Source organism: Mytilus trossulus, chromosome 2, assembly GCF_036588685.1.
Source record: "Mytilus trossulus isolate FHL-02 chromosome 2, PNRI_Mtr1.1.1.hap1, whole genome shotgun sequence".
NCBI classification, from domain to species: Eukaryota; Metazoa; Mollusca; class Bivalvia; order Mytilida; family Mytilidae; genus Mytilus; species Mytilus trossulus.
The window spans coordinates 31,876,339-31,901,770 of record NC_086374.1 but is presented as its reverse complement, the minus strand read 5'-3'; the positions used below and the strand labels follow the sequence as shown (position 1 = coordinate 31,901,770).

The 25,432-nt window shown below is 31.8% G+C and overlaps 1 protein-coding gene across 8 annotated transcripts; it reads left to right on the top strand.

Annotated features, from left to right (window-relative positions):
- Window positions 1-22,276, top strand: LOC134707011 (far upstream element-binding protein 2-like). 8 transcript variants are annotated; one of them, XM_063566470.1, is made up of 21 exons: window positions 1-191; window positions 1,289-1,370; window positions 1,662-1,703; window positions 4,920-4,956; window positions 5,423-5,601; window positions 5,968-6,039; window positions 6,726-6,783; window positions 7,256-7,481; window positions 7,899-7,997; window positions 8,634-8,681; window positions 13,383-13,436; window positions 13,983-14,085; window positions 14,691-14,788; window positions 15,391-15,601; window positions 16,062-16,225; window positions 16,553-16,692; window positions 17,014-17,064; window positions 18,228-18,415; window positions 19,358-19,522; window positions 20,023-20,197; window positions 20,543-22,276. In XM_063566470.1, the coding sequence occupies exons 1-20, from the start codon at window positions 15-17 to the stop codon at window positions 20,181-20,183; spliced, it is 2,355 nt and encodes a 784-aa protein (XP_063422540.1). In that variant the 5' UTR covers window positions 1-14; the 3' UTR covers window positions 20,184-20,197; window positions 20,543-22,276. The 8 variants fall into 8 exon arrangements, with proteins under 8 accessions (XP_063422540.1, XP_063422539.1, XP_063422543.1 ...); XM_063566469.1 differs by having other exon boundaries at window positions 5,420-5,601; XM_063566473.1 differs by lacking the exon at window positions 1,662-1,703.
- The last annotated feature ends 3,156 nt before the right edge of the window (window positions 22,277-25,432 follow it).

Here is a 25,432-nt window from a genome sequence, read left to right as displayed (position 1 = left end):
GCGTCATTGTTGAAATGCGCACATGTTCAGAGGGGGTTCACCTATTTTTATCCAATCAGAAAACCAGAAGTTATTCATTGCAAATTTCTCTTCCGCCATTTTTGTTGTATCGGGAGATGGATGCGGGAGGCCCTGGTCAATTTGATGCACAAAAAGCTGCTTTTGCTGACGCTGTAGCCCGTGCCCGACAGGTATAAATAAAACAAACACTTTAATTTCAGTTTTCATCTAGTTTGCAGGTTAATATTAGACCACAGCTTTGTTCAGACGATCGTTTGGTTCGCTATTCCTGACCGCGTGCGTTTATTTCCCCCCACGCTTTGCAAACCTCGTGCGTTAGTTTCCCACGATGCTTTACAAACGTTGTTGCCACTGAACAATAGTACATCTTGCTATAGTATATCCGAATACCTACAAATCTCATAGACTTAAGCTTTTCACCTTCATTACGTTTACCTAAAAAGTCCATTGTTTCACACTGAATTCCTGGATTTTCCACCGGCTTCCTGGGAAAATAAAAGCGAAAGCTGAATAGAAGCGTTTAATTTAAAGATATTCAATGTTAGCAGTGTTCTGTGAGGGTCAGATAGTTTCAACTCGAAAATGCTATTGTTTATTTTATATTTAAAAAAATTTGTTTATTGATATTTTATTGGATATGAATAAAACTTTTTACCAAATTTTCCTGATGCAATAATGTTAGGGTCAAATTTGAATTGACTTGTCTCTGTTTTACTTGGTATTTTCATGGTACACCGTTGCTGGACCGTTTTGCTCTTAGAGATAATAAAGATGTTTGAGATTTGTCATTTTTACCAACACTTGATTCAACTACATCTCTACATCAATTTGGGTATATTTGTTCTGTAAAGATCTATAGGAAGAAGATGTGGTATCAGTGCCAATGAGACAACTCTCGATCCAAGTCTCAATGCATTAAAAGTTTCCGATCTTTATCATAGTTCATAGTACAGCCTTCAACACAGAAACATGGCTCGCACCAATACAGCAAGTTGTAAAGAGCCCAAAGAATGACATTTGTAAAACCATTCAAACAGCAAAACCAACAATCTCATCTATATAAAATATAGATATGCTTGTAAACCACATAAACAAACAACTGCTGAACTGCAGGTTATGTTAACAAGTTTGCTTTGTTAATTTTTAGTTAAAATATGTTTTCATATGATTTTTAAACGCAATTTAATAATTTACCTTTCTTTTAAACACTAGAAAAAGTGTTGCTTGAGAAGTCCCCTGAAATTACACTACATTTACCCTCTTTCAGATTGCTGCTAAGATAAACCAGCCGGGACAAGGTGGTGGTGATACAGGGCCATTGAAACGTTCATTTGAATCAGACGGGCAAGGTACTAGAATAAAAGTTTTTATTATATTTGTTAAATGATATTGTCAATATTGAATGTGAATTGATAGGATTTAGCTGTTATATCATTTAAAGGTACATTGTCTTAAACAGGAACATAGAAAAGCATAACGGGAAAAAAATCACAAAAAGAGGTATGCTGTTTCTTTTTAAACTTCCATTTTTACAAAATTTAAGATTACAAAAAAAGGATTTCATCATATTTATTGACAGTGTGCCTCTAAGTGAATTCACTTTGGTAGGGATACACATGTTGCATTTGTTTTCGTTACAGGTGAACCTGAATTCAAGAAGACTACTCCTGATATTAATGATCGTATGTGTGATATTTGTAAAAACACATCTTTCACTGCACATCCTGGTTCGGAACAAATGTCCAATGTTTTTCAATTAACATTTCTTTAAATTGTTTAGAAACTTTGCTATTTTTTTTGTGTTTTGGTTTATATAACGGATTTGTATTGCATCCTTTTATCTCCTGAAATGAATCTGAGGATATAGTAGTAAACAAAATATGTATATATACTGAAAGGAAATGGTATTGGGGGTTAATTTGTAGTAAGTAAACCATATTTGGAAAGTCTGCTTTATTTTTTACTTAGTATAATTTTACATGTAACATTTAAGTAAAGCAAGCAGAGGTTGCTTAATAGTTCTGTTTAGATGCAGAGGCATTTATTACCTTTTTTTTTATAACATTCTTTAGGTTTTTCAAACCCATTTCAATATCAAAAACCTATTAAAACTATCTATTCAGATTTTTCATAAAAAATTTCAAAGCAGGGTTTAACTTTAGTCCAGATTTTAAGTAAAAAATTCAGATTAAATACTTGTGACCATTGACAAGCAAGATCTCGCAGATCTTTTTATTTTAAGTATTTATAGGTGTATATAGAAGCTTTTTGATATTGGAGAAGTAAAGGTTTACTTGGCAGTCATAAGATTCTGATGATACTAAACAAGTCATTTGTATTATAGTACATAGTCCCCATTGTCATTGAAGCAGTTGATTAAAGCAGATGATGGCATGCTTTTAGAATTATGCATTTAATTAAAAAAAAAATGGGGGTGAAGAATAATAAGTTCTTAATGTACCAGTATTGTTAATAGATTTGTACATTTTTTTCTTAACATATTTAAAACTTGCTGTTTTGAAAATGTAATTAACTCAACACACAAGTTTATTTTGACAAGTTAAAAAAAAAGACTGATTACCACACATTAGTGTGATAGTTTTTTGACCATTGGTATAAAGTGGCAAATTCCTACATCCATTCTGCTACATGTAGGTCGAAATCAGTTCCAGTTCATAGTTTTGAGATAAAAGGATGTAAAGACAGTTGATTCTATTTTAAACAGCTTAGCATATATAATCATGAATTATTTTCCAATGTCATAAATTAATCCTCATGCATGTACACTTGTTAATGTGGATGTTTAAGGTAAGTGTTTTATATGTGATATTTATATATGTAAATCTATCCGACAATGATATTTCTTTTGTAATGCAGAGCTTCAATTTTCAGTGTTGACAATCTGAAGGAGAATCCTGGAGGAGATATTTAGAAATGTTGTGGATTATACATACATACATTAAAAATGTTTTTCAGAGCACTGAGAATTTGAACCCTGTTAAAAGAAACTATTAATGTTACATTTTACTTAATAATATAAAGAGCATCAGGTCATTTGACAAATATATTGATATTTTATAAATGTATGACTTTGCATTGGTTTGCTACTTGTATGATAGGTACATGTATATATACATAGGACTTGTTGTTCACTATATTATTCAATCTAAAAAATTATTATACAGATCCTTGTCTCCATGCTTCACTTGTAATCAGAGCATTATCTTGAATGATGCCCATCTTAAAAAATTCAAGAGAGGAATTATTATCCATCAGTTCAGATTATTAAAGCAGAAGCATGGAAGTGGGATCATGTCTTTATGCAGATTGGTTATAATTAAAAGGATGTTTTGAACACCATAAATATTAATTCTTGATGAACCAAAATATTAAATGGGCTTTTTTGTGTCCTTAACAATGCCTCATCTTCAATTATTCATAGCTATATATAGCTCTTGATCAATACTGTATTGATGTTTTAGGTTCAATGGTAATTGATTATGTTTTACAATAAAGTTGAATTTTGAATCCATGAGAGCACAATTATTTATTTCTTTAATAGTTAGGATGGATAATGCTTATTTTATCAATTGATTTTTCATTACTTTTGTTTCTTCTGTGTTTTAACTTTTACATGTTTTGTATTGAAAAGCTCTTTAAAATTCACAAAGCAAAATAAATTAAATTTAAGTACTAGAATCTTAATAATATGACTGATGATGTTGTCAAGTAGCAAAGATGGATTGAGCACTTGCATAAAACACAAAATAGGAATGTTAAATAGTTATCTTCTCAAACATGATTTATTCAAATATAATATATTATTTGGTTTGTTTTTTACCGTAACTATGGTCTCCAAAATCTATGGGGAATGAATTGGGTAATATAAGGAATTTATTTAGCCTGCTGAAGAGTGTAACTCAACTTGGAATAAGGAGCATTGTCATCTAAACTGGTTACATTTTTTCTCTTTGTCATTATGTATTCTGCTCAAAAGTGAGGAAAGAATGTGTGTTTACCACTTCCTCGAGAAATGGCAACTAAGTGTTCATATTATTATATACACAAATTTACAGTCTTATCAACAGGATTTAAGAAAAAAAAGCTTGTTCGCTCTGCATAGCAATTTTTTTTTGGACATTGGACAATAATCCCCACTATGTGCTAAACTTTCACATGTATGCATGACATCTCTATATGTTTAAATGGGAAAGCAGTCTTCATGATTACATAGAAAATGCAGTACCTTGTAGAATTACCTAACTAACTTTGTGTTTCTTATAGATTAATGCTAGCTTTACTTGTAGATATAGCACAAGTCCAAGTTGCCTCTGAACTATTTTATTTTGTAAAATTGGATTATGGACCTATTAGTCAATTGAAAATGTATATTTCTTGTAAACATATTTGGACTTGTGTTACTGCAAGATGTCATTGTGTGTTTACAGTTCAGTTTTTGTTTGGAATCAAATTTCTCTACTCCTGGAAACAAGTGTCCCAACATTTTTTAATAGATCAGTCATATGTGCCTTTTCAGTGGTATTTAAAAGTGGAAAAAATATTCGTTATTGTACCTAAAAACATATAAAAAACACATAAAAAAACTTTTTTTTAACTTTTTTTTAGACTGAGATATGAGAGGACATTCACATTTATAGCTACACTGTAAATAAACATCTGTTTTCATTAATTTTGATTAATTACAAGCAACTTCCTTTATTAGATAATGTTGAGAAAGAAAGTAAGAGATCTGTATGAAGAAAAAAAACCATTTACATTAACAGTCCTAACTAGTCCTTCTTGCATGTATTTATGTATTGGGGTTTTAAAGAAGGCACAATTCTCTGGTTACAATGATATAGTTGGGGTTTAAAGTTGCCTTTTGTTTCTCTCCACAGCATTAGGACAGATCAAGTCCAACCAAGATCAACAAAGGTATGTCATGAGTAATATATAATATCAAGACAATTATTGCAGGTGCAACTACGTAAATTATCCGATACAGTTTACTTTCTGTAGTACGATTATATTGATTATAATTTTGATAAAGAGGCATTAATATGATCAATGAAAATAACCATTCTACTTTAAATGTTCTGACATAAATGATACTGTAAATGGAATAAGGCATGATCTTTTCTTTGTTAAGGGCCAAACAGTTTACTATTGGTTAGTATTTACAAAGCAAAATAGGCGAAAGAAGTGATTTTAAATATTATCTAGACTAGTTAGTTCTCTTAATGTAAGGATTTGAATTTTTCTGATATCATCAGGGTGGTTATAATTTTGTATGGAATTTTACAGAATTATCTTTACACACCAAAAAAAAAAGGAGTTTTATCATTTGATTATGTTTGTAAACAGAATTATCTAATAGATATCAATTTGAATTTTTTAGTAGAAGTTCAGCAGCTCAAGCTGCTAAAGAAGCAGCTCAAAGAATTAACCAACAGCTAGGAAAAGGAGGACCCACATCGCCCCCAGCAGTCAATCCAGCTCTGCAGAAGCCCGGCCCACATGCAGGATTAGGGATGGTGGTCACAGAAGAATTTAGAGTCCCAGATAAGATGGTTGGGTTGAGTAAGTTAGATTTTACAGTTCAATAAGTTTTTTTCATTGTTTTTGTTTGGAGAAAGATTTTTCTCTCCCTATAACTATAATATGAAATGTTCGTCATTTAGTCAGCAACTATTATTCATAGCTTCTTCATATTTTATACCAAGTTTCATTCGACATGTTTTCAGATTTGTTGCTGTTCTATTTTCTGTTAGTCAAAAACTAATATATTTTTTTAACTGTAATACTTTATATGACATTTTGGTCGATTTCATATACAACATTTTCATAGCTTCTTGAAATTTGACCTTTAATCTTTCAACATCGGATTCAATGATTATCAGCTAGCTGGCGAGGTATTTCAGTGTGTGCACTCTTTGTTTCTTATAGTAATAGGAAAAGGAGGAGAGCAGATAACAAGACTACAGGCAGAGACTGGGTGTAAAATACAGATTGCTCCTGGTGAGTTTCTATGTTTGTTTTATTCACTGACAAACACCTACCAATTTAAAAGGACTCAATCTTGGCATTTATTATTATTTAGTGTTTTTATTGAAAGTTAATATAGAGTTGTTGTTTTCTTCTATCACTCCCCTGCTGCTTATTTGAAATTTGCTTTATTGTCATTTTTTATTCCTATTTTGCACTTGGCGTCAATTTGAATCAAAATAAACAATGTCGCATGTAATGTAAGATTTATTTTAATTTAAAATGAGATACTATGTCAAACATCATGACAAAAGTTAAACAATTCAGTAAAACCTCTGATTGTCCTGGCTTTACATTAATTTTGACAAGAATAAGATGTCAAAAGAATGTGCACTCAAAAGAAACAAGCTTCAAGTCAACTGATAAAATTTATTATCCAGGTGACAAGTGCTTACATTTAATGATTTTGTATATCAATTGATCTCATCAATCAATGTAAAGTAGAAAAACCAAGATATAACAATGATGATGTTTAATGGACATTACAATATAAATGAACTTTTTTTTCTTATATCTAGTATATTGGTTGAATATATGAAAATTAGTGCTGACTATCTGATTCCTTAACTGTGTTGCAGGGGAATAATATGGAATCACCTTAAGTAATTAGTCTTTTATGAGATTGTTTGTAATCTGAAATTTGTTGGTTTCAATTTTAGACAGTGGTGGACTTCCAGATAGACCATGCCAACTAACAGGGAGTGCTGCTTCTATTGGGTATGTACAAAGGTTTTGTTTTTGTAATTTTATCACCAACAGGAAGCTGAATTGAAAATAAGGTTAATACCTGACATACTGTGAATTCATTATTATTTGTTGAATACCAATTTTTTTGTGGTATTTGTATTGATATCAATTTGTCAAAAACATTCTAATAATATAAGTAAATATTATTATCTGCATAGCTCAGCCGGTTTAGCAGATTTTTGGTCACTATGATATACATTTCACACTAGAGTGTTAGTTAATTTTTATGATATTAAATGTCTGTTTTCGTCTGGTATAGAAATATATCACAGGTCTTATTTTTGGTTCAATTGCTCATCCAGGTAAAGATACAAAATAACACTAGACAGTAGTATAGAAAATTTTCCGATTGAATATATATATACACATATTTTGAGGACTTGAATCTTTGACAAAATCATGTACAGTTAAAGTAAAAGAATGAATTCATTTTCCTTAACAGTGCTTGTAAGCAGCAGATGCAGGATATCATTGCCAGAGGACAGAGTGGTAATGGTATGGAGATGGGAATGGGAGGAGGACCAGTCGGTGGTGGTGGTGGTGGCAACGGAGGAGGTGGCAATGGTGGAATGTATGGAGACATGCAGACTGTTGTAGAAATGTTGATTCCTGGTAACAAGGTGGGACTCATTATTGGAAAAGGAGGAGAGACCATTAAAGTCTTGCAGGTAAAAATAAGCTTTAGACATTGCTTTATTAAATAGAACTGCATTTAATTTTCACAGTACGATGTTAAGGATTTTCTTGAGATATTCCTGTTTATTTTTATAGGAATACAATTTTCTCCCCAAATATTAACAGCCATTGTTGACTTTGGTCAAGCTATTCAAAACTTGTTAAACTTGCTTTATTTACATCGCAGTCTTCACAATAAACTGTTAAATCTACAGGCCCGGATCTCAAATTTTGAAATTTTTTAGTTTGATTCTGTTGGCCTGTAGATTTGATTTTTACAGGCCCAAGAGCAATTTTACAAGCCTTGGCTGCCACTCAGTGTGAAGACTATATATGTAAGATAGTGAACTTGTCTATAAGCTTTAAATTCTTTACTCTTTGTATAATGACATGATGTTTATTAATTATAGGAAAGGGCAGGTGTTAAAATGGTTATGATACAAGACAGCAATATTCAAACAGCCAATGAAAAACCTTTGAGAATAACAGGAGATAATCAGAACTGTCAGGTAAGATGCCCCTCTCTCAACTAAAATCTAATTAAAAAGGATGTTTCTACGGAAAATTCTATAAAAGTGATGGAATGACAGATTATTGTTGTCTGTAGCTTCCAAATATATTATAATAGCAAACTTGGACATATATTTAGTTATATATACTTTGTGACATTTAATGTTTATCAAATCATTTCTTTATTTCGTGCTTTATTGCAGAAACTTTAATCAATAACCCAATTTATTGAGACGTTTTGTCCAATGGCTTTGTTGATACATTTATATAAAGTATGTTCCCTATTGGAATTTTAAAATCAAGAAACTCTAATCATAAAAAGGGTGTTAATAATTAGCTCAAAGTGATGAAAATATAAAGATTATTAGTGTAAATTTATGTAAAGTGAACAGACAAACATTTATGATAATAAAATGTCTAGGAAATGTTGAAATTGATAATTGTGATGGGATTTAGATGACAAGTACCGAACATGATTCTAATCCTTTCAAAATTTTTGCAGTTGTATATATTTAGGTGTCCAAATTTGCACCAACTGTTCAGGGTACGATCTCTGTGGTTGCTTCAGGCTGCACTCAACAAAGCATTATATTATTAATTTGTCAATGCTTAAGTGTTCTCTTTTTCATTTGTAGAGAGCAAAAGAAATGGTCATGGATTTATTAGCAGAGAAGGAAATGGAAGTAAGTATATACATTTAAAACAACTGTAAACCTCTCTAAATCATTAGATTCCTTAGCAAGTTCAAGATTAACATAATACAGTGTGTTAAAGTCAGAGATATTGTACATATAATATATCATGAAAAAACCCATCACATTTTGTATGAAAAAATAATGCAGGTAGCAGGTAATAACTATGGCTCCCACTGGTTACTTAGATGGTTTTGATTGTTGACAATGCACATAATTAGAGCCCATGTGACCATTGTTCTGTCAAATGGGTGTCGTCATGTGCTACATTAATGTAAGATATCGCTAACACCATAAGGATGTGTATACATTCTGTGAATGGGGTTTGATAGTAGACCTTACAACAAACATAACACTTGTCATTAACTCTTGTGGAAAAATTAAAATAAACGGGCAATACTTATCATCAGTTTTGAAGGTCTATGATTGTAAGTCATCAATTTTATGCCAATCTCTGTTTGTTTTTTTGTTTTTTTCACTCTTTGGATCTAGAATGGGTTCCATTAAAAGTCATGGCGTGCAGCTAATTTTCAAACTTGTAAGATTTTTAACTAAATTCATCATTTAAGTAATTGTTTGAGGAGTGTACAGGAGGCTGGTGACGAGCTTCAATTGGTTTAGTGCTATAACTAATGAATATTTCAGTCATGCTTTTAAAACCTCACCATTGAGTTTTCTGCATTGCTATTCAAAGGACTCTAATAAGAGATTAATAACTTTAGTCTGTGATGTTTACTTAAGTTGACTTATTGAATCTACTGATAAATATTGAAGCAAAATGCACATAATTAGAGCCCATGTGGCCATTGTTCTGTCAAATGGGTGTCGTCATGTGCTACATTAATGTAAGATATCGCTAACACCATAAGGATGTGTATACATTCTGTGAATGGGGTTTGATAGTAGACCTTACAACACTTTATCAAAAAACAACTAAAATTAAGGAGGCAAATGTATTTAAAGACTAATATTTTTTAAGAAAAAATAAATGTCCCCCTCCCCCCACCCACCCCACTCACACACACATGTATCTAAAGGACCATTGGTAAGTCAGTTGTGCCTCTAAATTTTCTTTAGAAACAAAATTGATTGAATTTTAGCTTCATCTCCACATTAAGTTGTTTCAATTTAAAGACAAAACTTACATTTGATTATGATGAGATTTTTTTTTAACTCCAAGGATCAATGATCATATCTCAATTTCTTGTGGACTGCAATATCGTAAATTTTGGGGCGAAAAATTTGAGAGCTAATATTCCTGTACCTTAAAAAATAGAAATGGACCATTTAAGATAATTGCATCCCATTAATTCAATATTTCTTAATAGTCATGTTGCACCTTAAACTTAAAAAATCAACAGAAAATGCACATAATTAGAGCCCATGTGACCATTGTTCTGTCAAATGGGTGTCGTCATGTGCTACATCAATGTAAGATATCGCTAACACCATAAGGATGTGTATTCATTCTGTGAATGGGGTTTGATAGTAGACCTTACAACACTATCCAAAAACAGTTTAAAAACTTAAAAGATGCACATGTATATTAAGTAGAATTTTTTTTTAATAATAGAAATAAATATCAGACTTATGCCCCCCTTTGACTGAGATGAGCTTAGAGTGATTTTTTCTACTTCCTTAAAGATAAACTTTTGGGGATCCTCCTTGGAAAATGTTATGACCCAGGAAAAAAAGGAAGTCCTTAAAATAAATTGAAGTATTATAGTTGTACAGTCTGTTACCATACTTGAAAAAGTGATGGTACAGTCTATTACCATACTTGTAAAAGTGATTTGAAGAAGAATCTCAAACTTTCTTATTTGAAATATTTACTGAAATACAAAATGTTTTATTGTCATTATTTATTGAGAATTGCATAAGAAGCTTTAAACCCAGGAATTATTAAAAAAAAATCCTGCTTGAATATTCTTAAGTATTTAAAGTGTAAAGAGCCAAAACTACCAAGATACTGCAAATGATTTGAATATGCATTGGCAGAAATGCACATAATTAGAGCCCATGTGACCATTGTTCTGTCAAATGGGTGTCGTCATGTGCTACATCAATGTAAGATATTGTTAACACCATAAGGATGTGTATACATTCTGTGAATGTGGTTTGATAGTAGACCTTACAACAAACATAACACTTGTCATTAACTCTTGTGGAAAAATTAAAATTAATAGGCAATACTTATGATCAGCTATGATGGGATAAGTTTTGAAGGTCTAAAATGGCAATTCAACACTTGTATTGGATGCCCTGGTGTTTTTCACGCTCCATTTATGGGCATTATGTTTTCTGGTCAGAGTCTGTCCGTCTGTCCTGCATAGGGTTAAAGTTTTTGATTGAGGTTGTTTTTGATGAAGTTTAAGTTCAATTAATTTGAAACTTAGTACACATGTTCCTTATGATATGATCTTTCTGATTCCAATGCCAAATGAGAGATATTCCCCCATTTTCACAGTCAACTGAACATAGAAAACTTGAGTGCGGATGGCGCATCTGTGTACTATGGACACTTTCTTGTTTCACTCTAGGATGCTTGCAGGAAATTTCCAGGGAACAGGATTTTTGACAAAATTAATTTAAGTATTAATCCAGTTATTGTTTGAGGATTGTATAGGAGGCTGGTGGCTAGCTCAGTGTATCCCAAACTCTGTCTGACTGACAAAATGTCCGACCAAAAATCTTGCTGTCAAGACAAACCCATTTATTGTTTTGCAGAGACTGCTAGCTCTAATTTCTTCTGTGCTAACTTATGAATATTTTCATGATGCTTTTCAAACCTCACTATGTTGTTGCAATTGACAAAATGGAGGTCAAGTTTAATACTTATTTTCAATGTTGTTCAGGAGTAAATTATGGTCCTTGATTGACTTGAAAGTGGCATTTCTGTTATTTCTGTGCAACAAGCTCACTGTTTAACCAATTCTTTAAGCTTCTGTTAGTTTGTCATTGATGAAAAAAGGAAATGGAGGTGCAGTACAAATAGACAGTTTTCAGTGTAAAATTTTTTATTCTAGTTGACAGATTTATAACTAAAGTTGCCATCAGTGATGATAACATTAGTTTCTTTAATATTGAATCAACAGATAACAACAGTTATAATGAAAGCCAAATGCACATAATTAGAGCCCATGTGGCCATTGTTCTGTCAAATGGGTGTCGTCATGTGCTACATCAATGTAAGATATTGTTAACACCATAAGGATGTGTATACATTCTGTGAATGGGGTTTGATAGTAGACCTTACAACAATTAAACACTGGCCATAAAACTCTTTGGAAAAATTAAAATAAAAAGGTAAAACTTTTCAGCTATGGTGAATTAAGTTTTAAAAGTCTTAACTGTCTAAGATAGCAAGTTAACACTTAGGATCTAGAATGGTCTCACTCAAGAGTCGTTCACACAATTTGCCAAGAAAAAACCTTGGAACCAAAATCTCTAAATTTGAGGATTCCAGTTAATGTTTGAGGTTTGTACAGAATGCTAGCTCCAATTGTTTCTGTGCAATAATTTGTGAATAGTCAGATAGTTTTAATGATGCTTTTCAAACCTTGGCTTTCTATTTTGATGCTAATGAAGAAATGGAAGTCGGGGTTAATGAAAATGATTTTCACCGTCATTCAGGAGTAACAGTCCTTGGTTGATGTGATGAGTGGCATATCATTCACAAAAAAATATAGGTGTGTGATGGATACTTTAGTTGTCTTATTTTAAAAATCTACTTATCTGTTAACCAAAGATATAATGACCCAAATGCACATAATTAGAGCCCATGTGACCATTGTTCTGTCAAATGGGTGTCGTCATGTGCTACATCAATGTAAGATATCGCTAACACCATAAGGATGTGTATACATTCTGTGAATGGGGTTTGATAGTAGACCTTACAACAAACATAACACTTGTCATTAACTCTTGTGGAAAAATTAAAATTAATAGGCAATACTTATGATCAGTTTTGAAGGTCTATGATTGTAAGTCATCAATTTTATGCCAATCTCTGGTTTTTTTGGTTTTTTTTCACTCTTTGGATCTAGAATGGGTTCAATTAAAAGTCATGGTGTGCAGCTAATTTTCAAACTTGTAAGATTTTGTGCAGCTAATTTTCAAACTTGTAAGATTTTTAACTAAATTCATCATTTAAGTAATTGTTTGAGGAGTGTACAGGAGGCTGGTGACAAGCTTCAATTGGTTTAGTGCTATAACTAATGAATATTTCAGTCGTGCTTTTAAAACCTCACCATTGAGTTTTCTGCATTGCTATTCAAAGGACTCTAATAAGAGATTAATAACTTTAGTCTGTGATGTTTACTTAAGTTGACTTATTGAATCTACTGATAAATATTGAAGCAAAATGCACATAATTAGAGCCCATGTGACCATTGTTCTGTCAAATGGGTGTCGTCATGTGCTACATTAATGTAAGATATCGCTAACACCATAAGGATGTGTATACATTCTGTGAATGGGGTTTGATAGTAGACCTTACAACACTTGTTTCTAATATGATTATATCTACATTAAATTTTTACTACAGGATTATTTTAGTATGAAGGTTAGCATTGCCTAGTCTTAACAAAAGTAGATCCCTCATTAGGGGTTTGAAAAATAGTTACATTAAACAACTTACTTGCATGTATATATTTGATGTGTATGACACTAATTGATTATATATATTTTCAGTCTATGGGAGGTGGATATGGCAACTTTGGTGGTCAAAATTCCAGCGGGTCAGAGGTAAGTTACAAAGTTTTATCCTCCATTTTGATAGTAGACAAACTTAATAATAAAGAAAAATGCTGTAATCTTTTATACAGCTTGCAACTCATATTCAGAGAAAAAAGGTCTTGATCTTCAGATATAGTTAAACATGCGAAAGAAAGCAGAAAAAAACTGAAACAACAGTTCTGGACAATTCTTATTGAATACTGGGTATCAAAAATTAGTTGAAAAATGAAATAAATGTATCCCAAAAAATCTGGACTAGTTCATAAACCACACACTAAAGATATATACCAGCCAGCATTTTGAAATGTACTCTTTAAGATTGCTAAAAATCATTTGTTATTGAGACTTGATATTAGTTAATAAAAAATTGTGTTTGAAGTTATTTTGGACCAGTTCTGAAGTATGAACTTGTAAGAAAATACCCTTGAATATCAGTTTGTTCTCAGAAACATGTGCAAGGAAGGAATGATATATTTTATGAATTATTAGACATGTAGAAAGCTCAAAATAATTCACTTCTTAAGTATATAAATATGTGATTTTTTTTCTCTGTAGATTCAAGTTCCAAGAAGTGCAGTTGGAATTGTAATTGGAAAGAATGGAGATATGATCAAGAAAATCCAATCAGAGACTGGTGCTAAGGTTCAGTTTAAACCAGGTTTGTAGAAATTAAGGAGTGAAAAAGTAGATATAATGCAGAAAGAGAATTCTAATCTGAGACTTTTATTTTGCTATGATTCATAAACAGGCATTGCAGACTAAGAAATGTTTAGCAAGGATGATATGATTTGGAAATATAATACCGAGGTAACCAATTTTATTTGACTGAGTGAAGTGTTTGAAACCTGCCCATATTTTAGGATAAATAGAAATATGAATTATGAAAGAAAAATTAAGAAAAAATAAATGTTTGCCTTTTGTTCATCTGCATTTAATTAAGATTAAGAATTTCTAAGTAACTATCAATCATCTTACATGATTTATAATAGCAATGAATGGTTCAAACAATATTTTGAAGGTTGTATATGTGCAGTTGTGTTTCTCTTGTATTATAGTTAATGATCAACACACCATCTTGCACATTTATGCTTGTAATCATATTACAAAACTGCACATTTTATCAGAATGTGTAAAATGTTTCCCAAATTTTCAGTATCCATCCAGCGATGAACTTTTAAATAACTAAAGTTTCTCTTGAATACAATATAGTTAAAATATAAAGTAGTAATTGATAATCAGATAATAAAAAGTGACTGTTTGTAGATGATGGTAGAACTGATAACCGAGTATGTACTATCAGTGGTGCATCAGATAAAGTACAAGCTGCTATCCAGATGATCCAGAGGTTGTTACCAGACGAGGTCAGTATCACCATTATACAAAATATATGTATAAGCTAGATCAAGTACTTTGGTAATTAACAAGAATCATAAATTCATCTTGGCAGCCATCTTATTTACTTACTTTAACAATGACATAAAATGTTTACCAAATAAAATATATGCACCCTGTGTAGTTTAGAATAGGTTAAAAGTAACATCAGTCTTTCAAGTTTTTGACTTTCAAAATTTATACGTCTCAACTCCTTAGACAGAAACTAACGCATTGAACCAGGAAATCTTGCAATCAGCTGATTTACTTGTTTCGATGTTACAAGAATTATTCAAGTTGTATATGATAAAATTCCCAGTTGATCAAGAAATAAACATGGCTGAAGATGAAAGTTTCAAAGAACTCGAAATGAAATCTGACAAACATCAATCTGATAGTCACAATCTCTTTTCAATAGTAGCAGGATACAATAAGACAATACAATTATATATACATACCATACAGATATTGCTGAAGTTTTATTTATACACCTATAAGATAAAATGATGCCAGGATTAATAGAAATTATGATATTCAAGAAGTGTTTTTACAGATCTTATGGCATGTGTTAAATTTCTTATCTCTCTTTTAGGATGGTGATTTCCCATTTCAAGGTGGAATGGGTAGAGGTTTTGGTCGTGGAAGAGGGGGACCTGGAGGGGGAAGAGGTGGATATGGGCCAGGTGGTGGCCGTGGAGGAGGAAGAGGAGGTGGTGGTGGTGGTGGTGGAGGCATGGGAGGTTTTAATGATGAAAACTTCTTCCCTGTGCCAGCTGACAAATGTGGCTTGGTTATTGGAAAAGGTAGGACTTTTTGATACATTTGCTTAATTTTTAAATACATGCAACATCATTATTTTAATGGCACTTAAAAAATTCCTCTCTTTCCTTTTATTGCAAAATTTAAAACTTTTCAGCAATTTAAGAAAAATGTAATTTACAGTCAATATGAAATAAATAACTTAAAATTACAAATAATTTCAGCTAAATCTTTCAATATCATTGATTAAGAAATTTAATTGTCAAATGGATTTTTAATCAGTAGTCATGTTTTGAACAAACCAATTTTTGAAGAAAAAAAACTAAGAAAAAACTACTAATCTAGGTAGTTATGCGATTCACACCCGAGAAGTTTTTTCTAAGTGGTCAAGATGAAAGGTATATAGGAGCAACTGGCCTTCATGATTCCTATAGGTCCCATCACTTCTGATAGTAAATTTGTGTTTTAAAAACTATTACTGATTGACATATATTATATTATTAGGTGGAGAAACAATCAGACAGATCAATCAACAGTCAGGGGCCCATGTTGAATTGCAGAGAAACCCAGGTCCAAATCCTAATGAGAAGGTGTTTGTTGTCCGTGGTAACCCACAACAAGTTCAACAAGCTGTTCAAATGATAGCAGAGAAAGCTGGAGTTCCAGTGGTATGTTCTATTGTTAAAATTGTTAATCTGTTTAATAGTTTTCTTCTGCAAAAATAGAAGTGTCAGTGTAATAACTTCTATAGTTCTAAAAATTCTAAAAATACTATTATTTTGAATACATTAAGTCTGATATATATTGATTCTGAATTTGAGAGAGAAAAAACTTGCTGAGACTGTTGAACAGCAGTATATAGAAGACTGATCTGGATTCTGAATTTGTGACAAAATATTTCTGAGACTGATAACCATAGTATATTTAAATGTGAGTACTGTTTAAATAAATTAATTTCTGAACTAGATAAGGAGTAAAATATTTGTTTGTTGCAGGGTGGTGGTCCTGGAGGACCTGGTCCAGGTGGTCCCCATGGTGGTATGGGTGGACCCGGTGGTCCTGGAGGGTATGGAGATCAGTTTGGTGGCAATGGTGGTCCAAGTCCAGGAGATCAAGGCCAGTTTGGTGGTCCTGGGTAAGCATACTATTAAGTTTGGTTTCTGTAATGAAATATGTACATTTATTTCTGTCGCATGAGCTTGAACCAAAGTTTTGTGATAACATTATATTTGCTGCAATTTACAAAATTATATTGAAGATGAATGATGGAAAACTTTTTGGAATTTTCATTTATTTTGGACAGTTCATGATATTGCCAAATTTTAATCACAGAATTCTGTTTTAAGAATTCCTATACTTTTAGAAATAAAAAAAATGTATGGTCAAAATAATGCAAACCTCCAAAATGATTTTTTCTTGGCATTACTGAAACATAATTTTGTGGAATTTTTGCCAGGCCAAATGATGGAGGAAATAGTCCTTATGGTGACCATTATGGTCAGTCAGGGTAAGTCCTTGTTCAGTTGATCACGTTTTTTTATTCTTTAGATATGTTTTGACTAACACATTGTAATTTTACATAGATTAAATGGCAACTTGAAGAATTGGTCTTTAAAATTTGCATTATAAAATATGTATGGGTGAAAAAGAACACGAATATGAGCTGAAGTGTTTCACTGAACCTTTTAATTTTTATAGCTTTTTACTAACCATTGCTTGAAAAAGTCCTGAAAGGATTAGTCTCATGTGAAGAAAAAAAAAAGAAAGAAATTTTTCCATTTCTTGTTATGAGCTCAATTATGGTTTTTAGAAAGTGAAAGTGTTGAAAAGCTTTGATATAGGGTCGATTTAATGTTTTGAAATTAAATTCAAGTTGTGAAAAATTAATATTACACTTATTTGTTAGAAATGTAACACACATGTCTCTTGAAAATAATCAATGGATATTGATGTTAAAAATAATTTCATAATAATTAAATTAACACATGATACCAGTTCTGTGATTTTCAATACATATGAGATGTGTGTTTGGAATTTTATCAACTAATTTCTGTAAGTTATAGTTCAATTTTGAATAGGGAATAATTTGGTATTTTGTTTTGAATCAGTAGTAATTATTAATGAGATGAACACTTTTACAATCGCTTTTGTGTTTATCACTACAAGTGTCTACCTTGGTTCTGTAGAATAGTGCTATAAAAAATGTTTATTATAACTAAATATGGAAACAAGATATTGAATAATTTTATTTTATTGGTAGCCTGCTTTATAACTAGAACAAACACTACCTTGTTGAGAATTTTTTGTGAAAACACTATATAGAATACAAGGATTTTATGATGAAGTCCAAATTACTCTTTCATTCTATACAATTTCTATTTGATGATAACCCATTCTTTGAAACTAGTTATCAAAGTGCTGCTTTAACATACTTGACCACCTTGTTAGATTAGTATGTATTTCATAAAACCTTTGATGGTCTTTGAGACATGACTGCATGAACTTTTCAATTCATTGCAAAAAGTTAATTATTACAGAAAAATATATAAACAATCACAACCAATCACAACCATATATACATTTTGTGGTGATTTTTGTAAAATTCTGTGACAGATTATCAGTGTTCAATTTTATAGAAGTTAAAATTTAATTACATTTTTCTTTTAACAGTGGTCAACCCCCTCAACAGTATGGTGGACCTCAGGGTGGCCAAGGAGGCTGGGGAGGAGGCGGTGGTGGTGGTGGTGGTGGCGGCGGAGGAGGAGGATGGGGTGGTGGTGGTAACAATTATGGAGGACCTCAGGGTGGTCCTGGATATCAACAGCCACAACCTCAACCATCTGGAGATCCAAATCAGAGTGAGTTAATAGAAACTACTGAAAATAAGTATGAAACTAGGTAGAATTTAGGATGACTTGTAATTCCAATGCTGTTGTAGGTTTGAGATATAACAACAAGGTCAAATAGCATTCAAGTATGATAGCCAATGTCTATGCCCTTTAAATAACATTTATTTTAGTCTGAACTTGTCAAGAAGTATGATAGGCAATGTCTATGCCCTTTAAATAACATTTATTTTAGTCTGAACTTGTTAAGAAGTATGATAGGGAAGTCATTACTGAACATGAACATCAATGTACCAAATTTCATGGAAAACTACCTTATCCCAATGTTAAACACGATTTAAAATTTGCAATTTAGAGGGGGGGGTAATGAAAATTGTCTATTTTACTTTCTGGTCTGCTTTGTCCCTTGGTCAATCTCATGTTGGGTCAGGTTATAGTTTTGGTTTCAGATGGTTAACCATCAAATTGTGGTGGCATCAGCTTTTTAACTACGTATACATGTTTATTATGGTGTGAACTTTCTAAGATATATGCCAAATTAAGGACATGAAAATTCACAATTGAGTCTAATCAAATCCCAAAGGTGTGAAGAAAAGTCTTGTTGCTTTTCTGGATGTCTTGGTCATGATTCAGAATTAATAGACCTTAGTTTCACATGAAAAAAAAGTATCGTGTTTGAAAAAGAATTATAGCTGTGTTAACACATTCTGTACATTATTGCTATTTACATTTAAGTACTAGTACATTATAAGCCAAAAGAATCAGTCTAAAAATTTTGATGGGGGAAAATACAACAAATAATGGTTCAAGAAATTAAAAATACTTCAGAAGTAAGCCTTTTTTGAAATTTTGTTTATTTGCTTGAGCTTTAATTTACTAGTAGTTGTACTTATGACCTTCGACCGATCAGAAGAGGAAATTGCATTGCTTTAAAATAAATAATATATGTAACAGGTAAACAGGCTCAAGATAACGCTGCAGCATGGGCTGCTTACTATGCCCAGTTCTACAACCAGACTCCGTATGCTCAGTATGGTGGACAACAGTTTCCTGCAGGACAACAACCCCAGCAGCAGCAACCTGTTCAACAGCCACAGCAGCCAGCTTCTCAACAACCTTGTTAGTGGAACAACCTCACTTTCAATAATTATCTTTATGTTGTAAAAAATTTAAAATGAATAGACTGATTTTTTTTTCTCTCGCTATGATTGATTGAACCACAAATACAGTAGGACTTCACTTTCTAGAACGCTAGTTTTTTAGAACAATTTTATTTATATGTTGTAGCATTGATTTCGGGGGTGATTCTATTTGGCTTTTCTGGGGATTTTTGCTATTGTTGCTTCTGATTTTATCATTATAATTTCTAGATTAAACATGTTGATTGGCCTCAGGTACAGCCATTTCTACATTTTATTTCCATGAACAAAATCATTTCTGATCATTTGTGTACTCGATTTGGCATGCACTGTTACTAAGTTAAATTCAGATAGGATAACGGGTAGATTAATTTAAAACCAACTAGAAAATTCCCCAAAATATACACTAGATTGTCTGTCAAAACTTTGAGAGATAATCAGTTGGTTCAAAAATACTTGAATGTAATGTTTTTTTTCCAGCGGCCATCAACCCACAAACTGGGCAGCCAGATTACAGTCAAGCATGGGCAGAGTATTACAGACAGCAAGGAATGTTTACACAGGCACAGATGGTCTTACAACAAGCCGCAGCCTTACAGGCAGGGGCAGGTGGTCACCAGCCTACACAACCTCCTCAGTAAATTACTAGTAACAGGTACAATATACATAATACTACTTTCATTATTAGATCTAAAAAAAATATTAGTTAAATTTTATATTTTATGTCTACGGTAGATAGTCTCTATGATAGTCATATGTTGCTTTTCTAATGTGTAAAAAAAAAGTGTTGCAGTTGAATTGTGGCACAATTTATATAAAAACATAGAACAAGAAATAATGATTTTAAGTTTAAAGTTTGTTGTTAAATTTAACATTTATTCTCATGTAATGATCTGAACAGATGTGGATAATGCATAAATATAATTGAAAGGGAAAAAAAGAAAATCAAGATATTGAGGAGGACTGTTGATAGTAAATGAATCATTTTCTTTCTTTTCAGGAATCGAATGGCAATATTTTGGTCGAGACTTTTATATAAGACTGTTGTGAAAGAATCATCATATTTAACATCCACACAGAAGACATAGGCTACTATTGAAAAGTGCTCATCTTGACAATGAACTTTTAATTAAGACTTTTGCATTGGGGTATTCTTTAATTTGTTTAAATTGTAAGTGCATTTTTCTATATAAAGTTGTTTTCTTATTGATAAAAGTATATGTTTATTGCCATTTCATGTTGCAAATTGTGATTCATTATTTTATGTAAAGAAGAGTATTTTATTATCATTGATGATCATTTTATCTTGATGCCCTTGTATTGTATATGATATAAAACATTTCTGTACTTCAGTGCCAAATTTGCATAAATTTAGAATACCCCAAAGCAACTCTCTCTTTTTTTCATTGTCAGGGATTATTTTTTTTGTCTGTCATAAAATATAGTTGTAGGACATAGTTTGTTTTATACTTTTTAGACAATACATTCCAAATGGTAAATGCTTATTTTTTTGTTTCTTGAAAATATTGCAATTTATTCACTGTTATTTATATTATGTATTCTTGAAAATTATTTTGCATTGCAATCAAAACTCTTAATATTGATCGTGAAAGACTTATTCTTTTTTATTTTGTGTTAGTTGTAGTTTTTCAGAGAAAGACACTTGTTTAATTTTAATGAAAATAATGTGCATTGAATTTATTGCTGTTAAAAGATTTCATATTGATATCATGTTTTACTTGAAATGTTAAAAGTATTTTAAAGAAGATAATGCCTTTTGAAATGATAGAGATATATAATTTTCATTATTTTGTTGAAATGACTTTTTGAATTGTTTTTTTACATAATAAATTTGCATTGCATATGATATAAATGAAAACTTTTTCGTATTGATATATTTTCCATTGCATATTGGTCGTAATGATTATTTTAGTTTCACTTGAACAATGAATTTTTAAACATTTGAAATATTGATATTTTTTTGCCATGTCTTATTGAAATACAAAATGTATGTTTCTAGTATTATTATAATATGATGCATTGAAAAAACATGTCCAGGAGAGGTAACCTCCCTTTAACTAAGTGAGATTACCTCTCTTTCTTTGCTTAAAATGATGATTATATCCAACTATATTATTGATGTCTGTTAAATTGATGATGATGATACCCATGTGTTGATGATAAGACTTCTATTATGCATTGCGTTGTTCATATATATTGAGATCGTCGATTCTTGTTGCCATAGAAGCTGGTCCCCCAAAGCCTCCTGCCCATTGGTCATCGTTGTAAATAGTGTGTTGTATATCCCATACTTATTCAGGTTTTCCTTTATTGGACCTTCGCCAAGATATTGTTTATGTATGAGCTGTTGGTGTTAAATAATTATTAGTATATTCTATCTAGGTGATTTGACCATTAATCTTTACATAGTTCTTAGCCATTTTTTTCTTGATATTTGCTTGGTATATGTTGTTTTTAATTTGTAATTGGTATTCACAGATACACACAATCATCCATGTTACCTTAACTGATTGATCACATTAAATGTCTTTTTTATATAGAGTAATGATAAAAGCATTTTAATAAATAACTATGTAAACCCAGTGATAACTATCTCACATGTATTTCTTTTGTGCTGTGTATATGTATACTTTTTTACCCTCAGAGGGTTTCATATGTCTACCTGAGAACAGGTATGGTTATGTGACAAAAAATAAATATGTTTTAAAATGAACTTGCTTTTATATGATTGCTATGATTTGCCTCTATTTATGTAGATGGGGACAGGAATTGGCGTTGACAGAGGCTGTAATGGAGAGAGAAAATTTGAGGTGGCAGCAAATTGATACTAGTCCTGACCGAAATAGAAATAGCCTTTGTTCGGAGAAAATTATGGACATAAAAATATTTATGCATGAAATTGAATATCTATGGCATATTTGTTACTTGCTTAAAATTCATTGAAAATTTTTGTAAATGATTGTTGAATGATGCCTTTTTCAGACTGTTTTGTGCCATATTTTGCAATCTCGTTTATTAATTGACATTCTTATGAAATTTGATATTTGCATTGACAAAACTGTATGTTGCTTTTAATATGACAAAATCATCACTGCCATAATTTTATATATGACATATGCCACTTTTAGACCAATTTTAAATGCCTTTTTATATGCTCATTTCTAATTGATATCTTGCAAAATATTTATTTATTATATGCAAAATGTCCATACAAATACTGCATAATTGAGAAAAATATAGATATTTTTATACACATGATTTTGTTCCTTTCAAAAGGTAGTTTGAAGTTTGAATAGATTTAACTTATTGCCGGAGTAACAGCAATAATGATATCATATCCAAGAAAAGAATTCATCACTTGCATGATTAGATTTAGTTTATTGCTGGAGTAACAACAATAATATCTAATAACTGAGAGAAAAATTCAGCTTTCCCAGATAAAGAAGGTCATTGAATGGAGGTGACTAGATTGAACCCCCCTATGCCAAAAGTATGATGTAATCTTCCAAGGCCTTGTCATTTTATCCATCTTAGTTCTTACGTTCTACATAATACATGCTTCTGATTTGAGTATGACTTCACTTGAAGTTTTCTTATACCACTGAGCATGGGAGTTTTGTCAGTTTTCTATGCTTGTATGAAATGGAATAACTTGTTCACTTAGATTTATAATGAGTGTACTGTATAAACAAATTTCATACTCTGCTACGCAGCTATTTCTTATTTGGTGAGTAAATAATCTCAAAACATACCCATTCAAATGCTTTATTTAAAAAAAAAATGAATGCCTTTAAAACCAAGACAGACAAGACGAGAGTGATTGCACTGAAGTTCTCTAAATCAATTATAGAAAAAAAGTTTTAATTTGTAATTGAAGAGTTTGATTTATGTAACCCAACTTGTTGCATTCACCTGGCCTGCCCCTTTTCCGTCCCTATTTTGTTGTGTACTATTGATAAGGACAACTTTATACTGGGTTGGTGAGTTTAAATCTGTGAACACTAACCTGATCTCCTGGTTATCAACTTTCTATTGGCAGCAATTTCTGAAATGAATTCAGAAGGTTCTAGAATATTTTCATCTTTGATTCTACAGAGCAGAATGACAATATTTCCAATATCTTGACAGTTGTGTCAACACATAAGTTCTGTAGGGCACCTCAGTTTTCAAACTTTGAATTAGACTTAGAAGCTGCGTCTATAATTCATAGCCATAATTTTGATGCCTGCAGCAGATGAGACAAAAAGTTTTAGCCTGGTCTTTCACTACATCAAAATCTCCAATTTTGTCGCTCTAGAGTTGTGCCCCTTCAAATGGTAAAAATGCTGCATATTCAGTTTGTTCTCTAATTTCCGTTTGCCTCGACTCTTGTTCGTAAGTATGTATGTACATCTCTAAGTTGGTTTCTGTTCTTGAGTGCTTAAAACTTAAATGTTGTGAAACTTTAACAAAATGCTGATGACCACAAAACACAGATCACGTTTGATTTTTGATGGTGTCGCTTTTACCTTTACAAACAAAAAGGATGATCATTACGTCTGTTCTCAAACTTTGCCTCAACCCAAATGTTTTTAACTTGTACACAAAACTTAATACCGCAAAAGATTTAGTTTGAATTTTGTTGGTGTCACTTCGACCTTTCTAGAGTTGTACCCCTTGACAAATGAAAAAAATATGTACCGCTAGATGTCATCATCAGAAGACTTGTTTCGTTTCCAAGCAATAACTTTAGTTTATGTGAATGGATCTTTTTGAAATTAAAAAGGGTGCAATACCACAAAAGAAAGGTTGGGATTGATTTTGGGATAAGGATCTCAACCGTAGGTGAATTATGGGCTTAAAACAAGCATTTTTAGCTCACCTGGCCTAAAAGGCCAAGTGAGCTTTTCTCATCACTTGGTGTTCGGCGTTAACTTTTACAAAAATCTTCTCCTCTGAAACTACTGAACCAATTCAAACCAAACTCCATCTGATTGATTCCTAGGGTATCTAGAATAAAGCTTGTGTTTTAATTCCCATTTCATCAAAAAACATGGCCGCCATGGCTAAAAATAGAACATAGGGGTAAAATGCAGTTTTTGGCTTGTAACTCAAAAACCAAAGCATTTAGAGCAAATCTGACATGGGTTATATTTGTTTATGAGGTCAAGATCTATCTGCCCTGAAATTTTCAGATGAATCAGACAACCCATTGTTGAGTTGCTGCCCCTAAATTGGTATTTTTAAGGAAATTTTGCTGTTTTTGGATATTATCTTGTCTTGAATATTATTATGGATAGAGATAAACTGTAAACAGCAAAAATGTTCAGCAAAGTAAGATTCACAAATAAGTGAACATTACCAAAATGGTCAGTTGACCCCTTTAGGAGTTATTGCCCTTTATAGTCAATTTTTAACCATTTTTGTAAATCTCCATGATCTTGTACAAAAATCTTCTCCTCTGAAACTACCAGGCGAAATTAATCCACGTACACGGATGCCTCACTTGCACTGTCATATTCAATTTCAGTGGACCGTGAAATTTGGGTCTAAACTTTTATTTGGAATTAAAATTAGAAAAATCACTTCATAGGAAACTCGTGTACTAAGTTTTAAGTGGATGAGACTTCAATTTCATCAAAAACTACCTTGACCAAAAACTTTAACCTGAACTTTGCACTATCATATTTTATGTTCAGTAGACAGAGAAATTGGGGTCAAAACTTTACTTTGGAATAAAAATCAGAAAGATCATATCAAGTTGATTAGACCACCTTCATCAAAAACTACCTTTACCGAAAACTTTAAACCTGATGTGAGAGGAACAGACCCACAAGACCTGACAACCTAATGCCCCTCTTCTATCATAGGTGGGTCATAAAAAGGGACA

What these genes read in the sequence shown, in the direction of transcription:
- LOC134707011 (XM_063566469.1), top strand. Translation starts at nt 15, where the DNA reads ATGCGCACATGTTCAGAGGGGGTTCACCTATTTTTATCCAATCAGAAA. An exon ending in GACCATTATGGTCAGTCAGG is followed by an intron (nt 17,065 to 18,227) that starts GTAAGTCCTTGT and finishes TTCTTTTAACAG; the next exon opens with TGGTCAACCCCCTCAACAGT. An exon ending in GCCAGCTTCTCAACAACCTT is followed by an intron (nt 19,523 to 20,022) that starts GTTAGTGGAACA and finishes TTTTTTTTCCAG; the next exon opens with CGGCCATCAACCCACAAACT.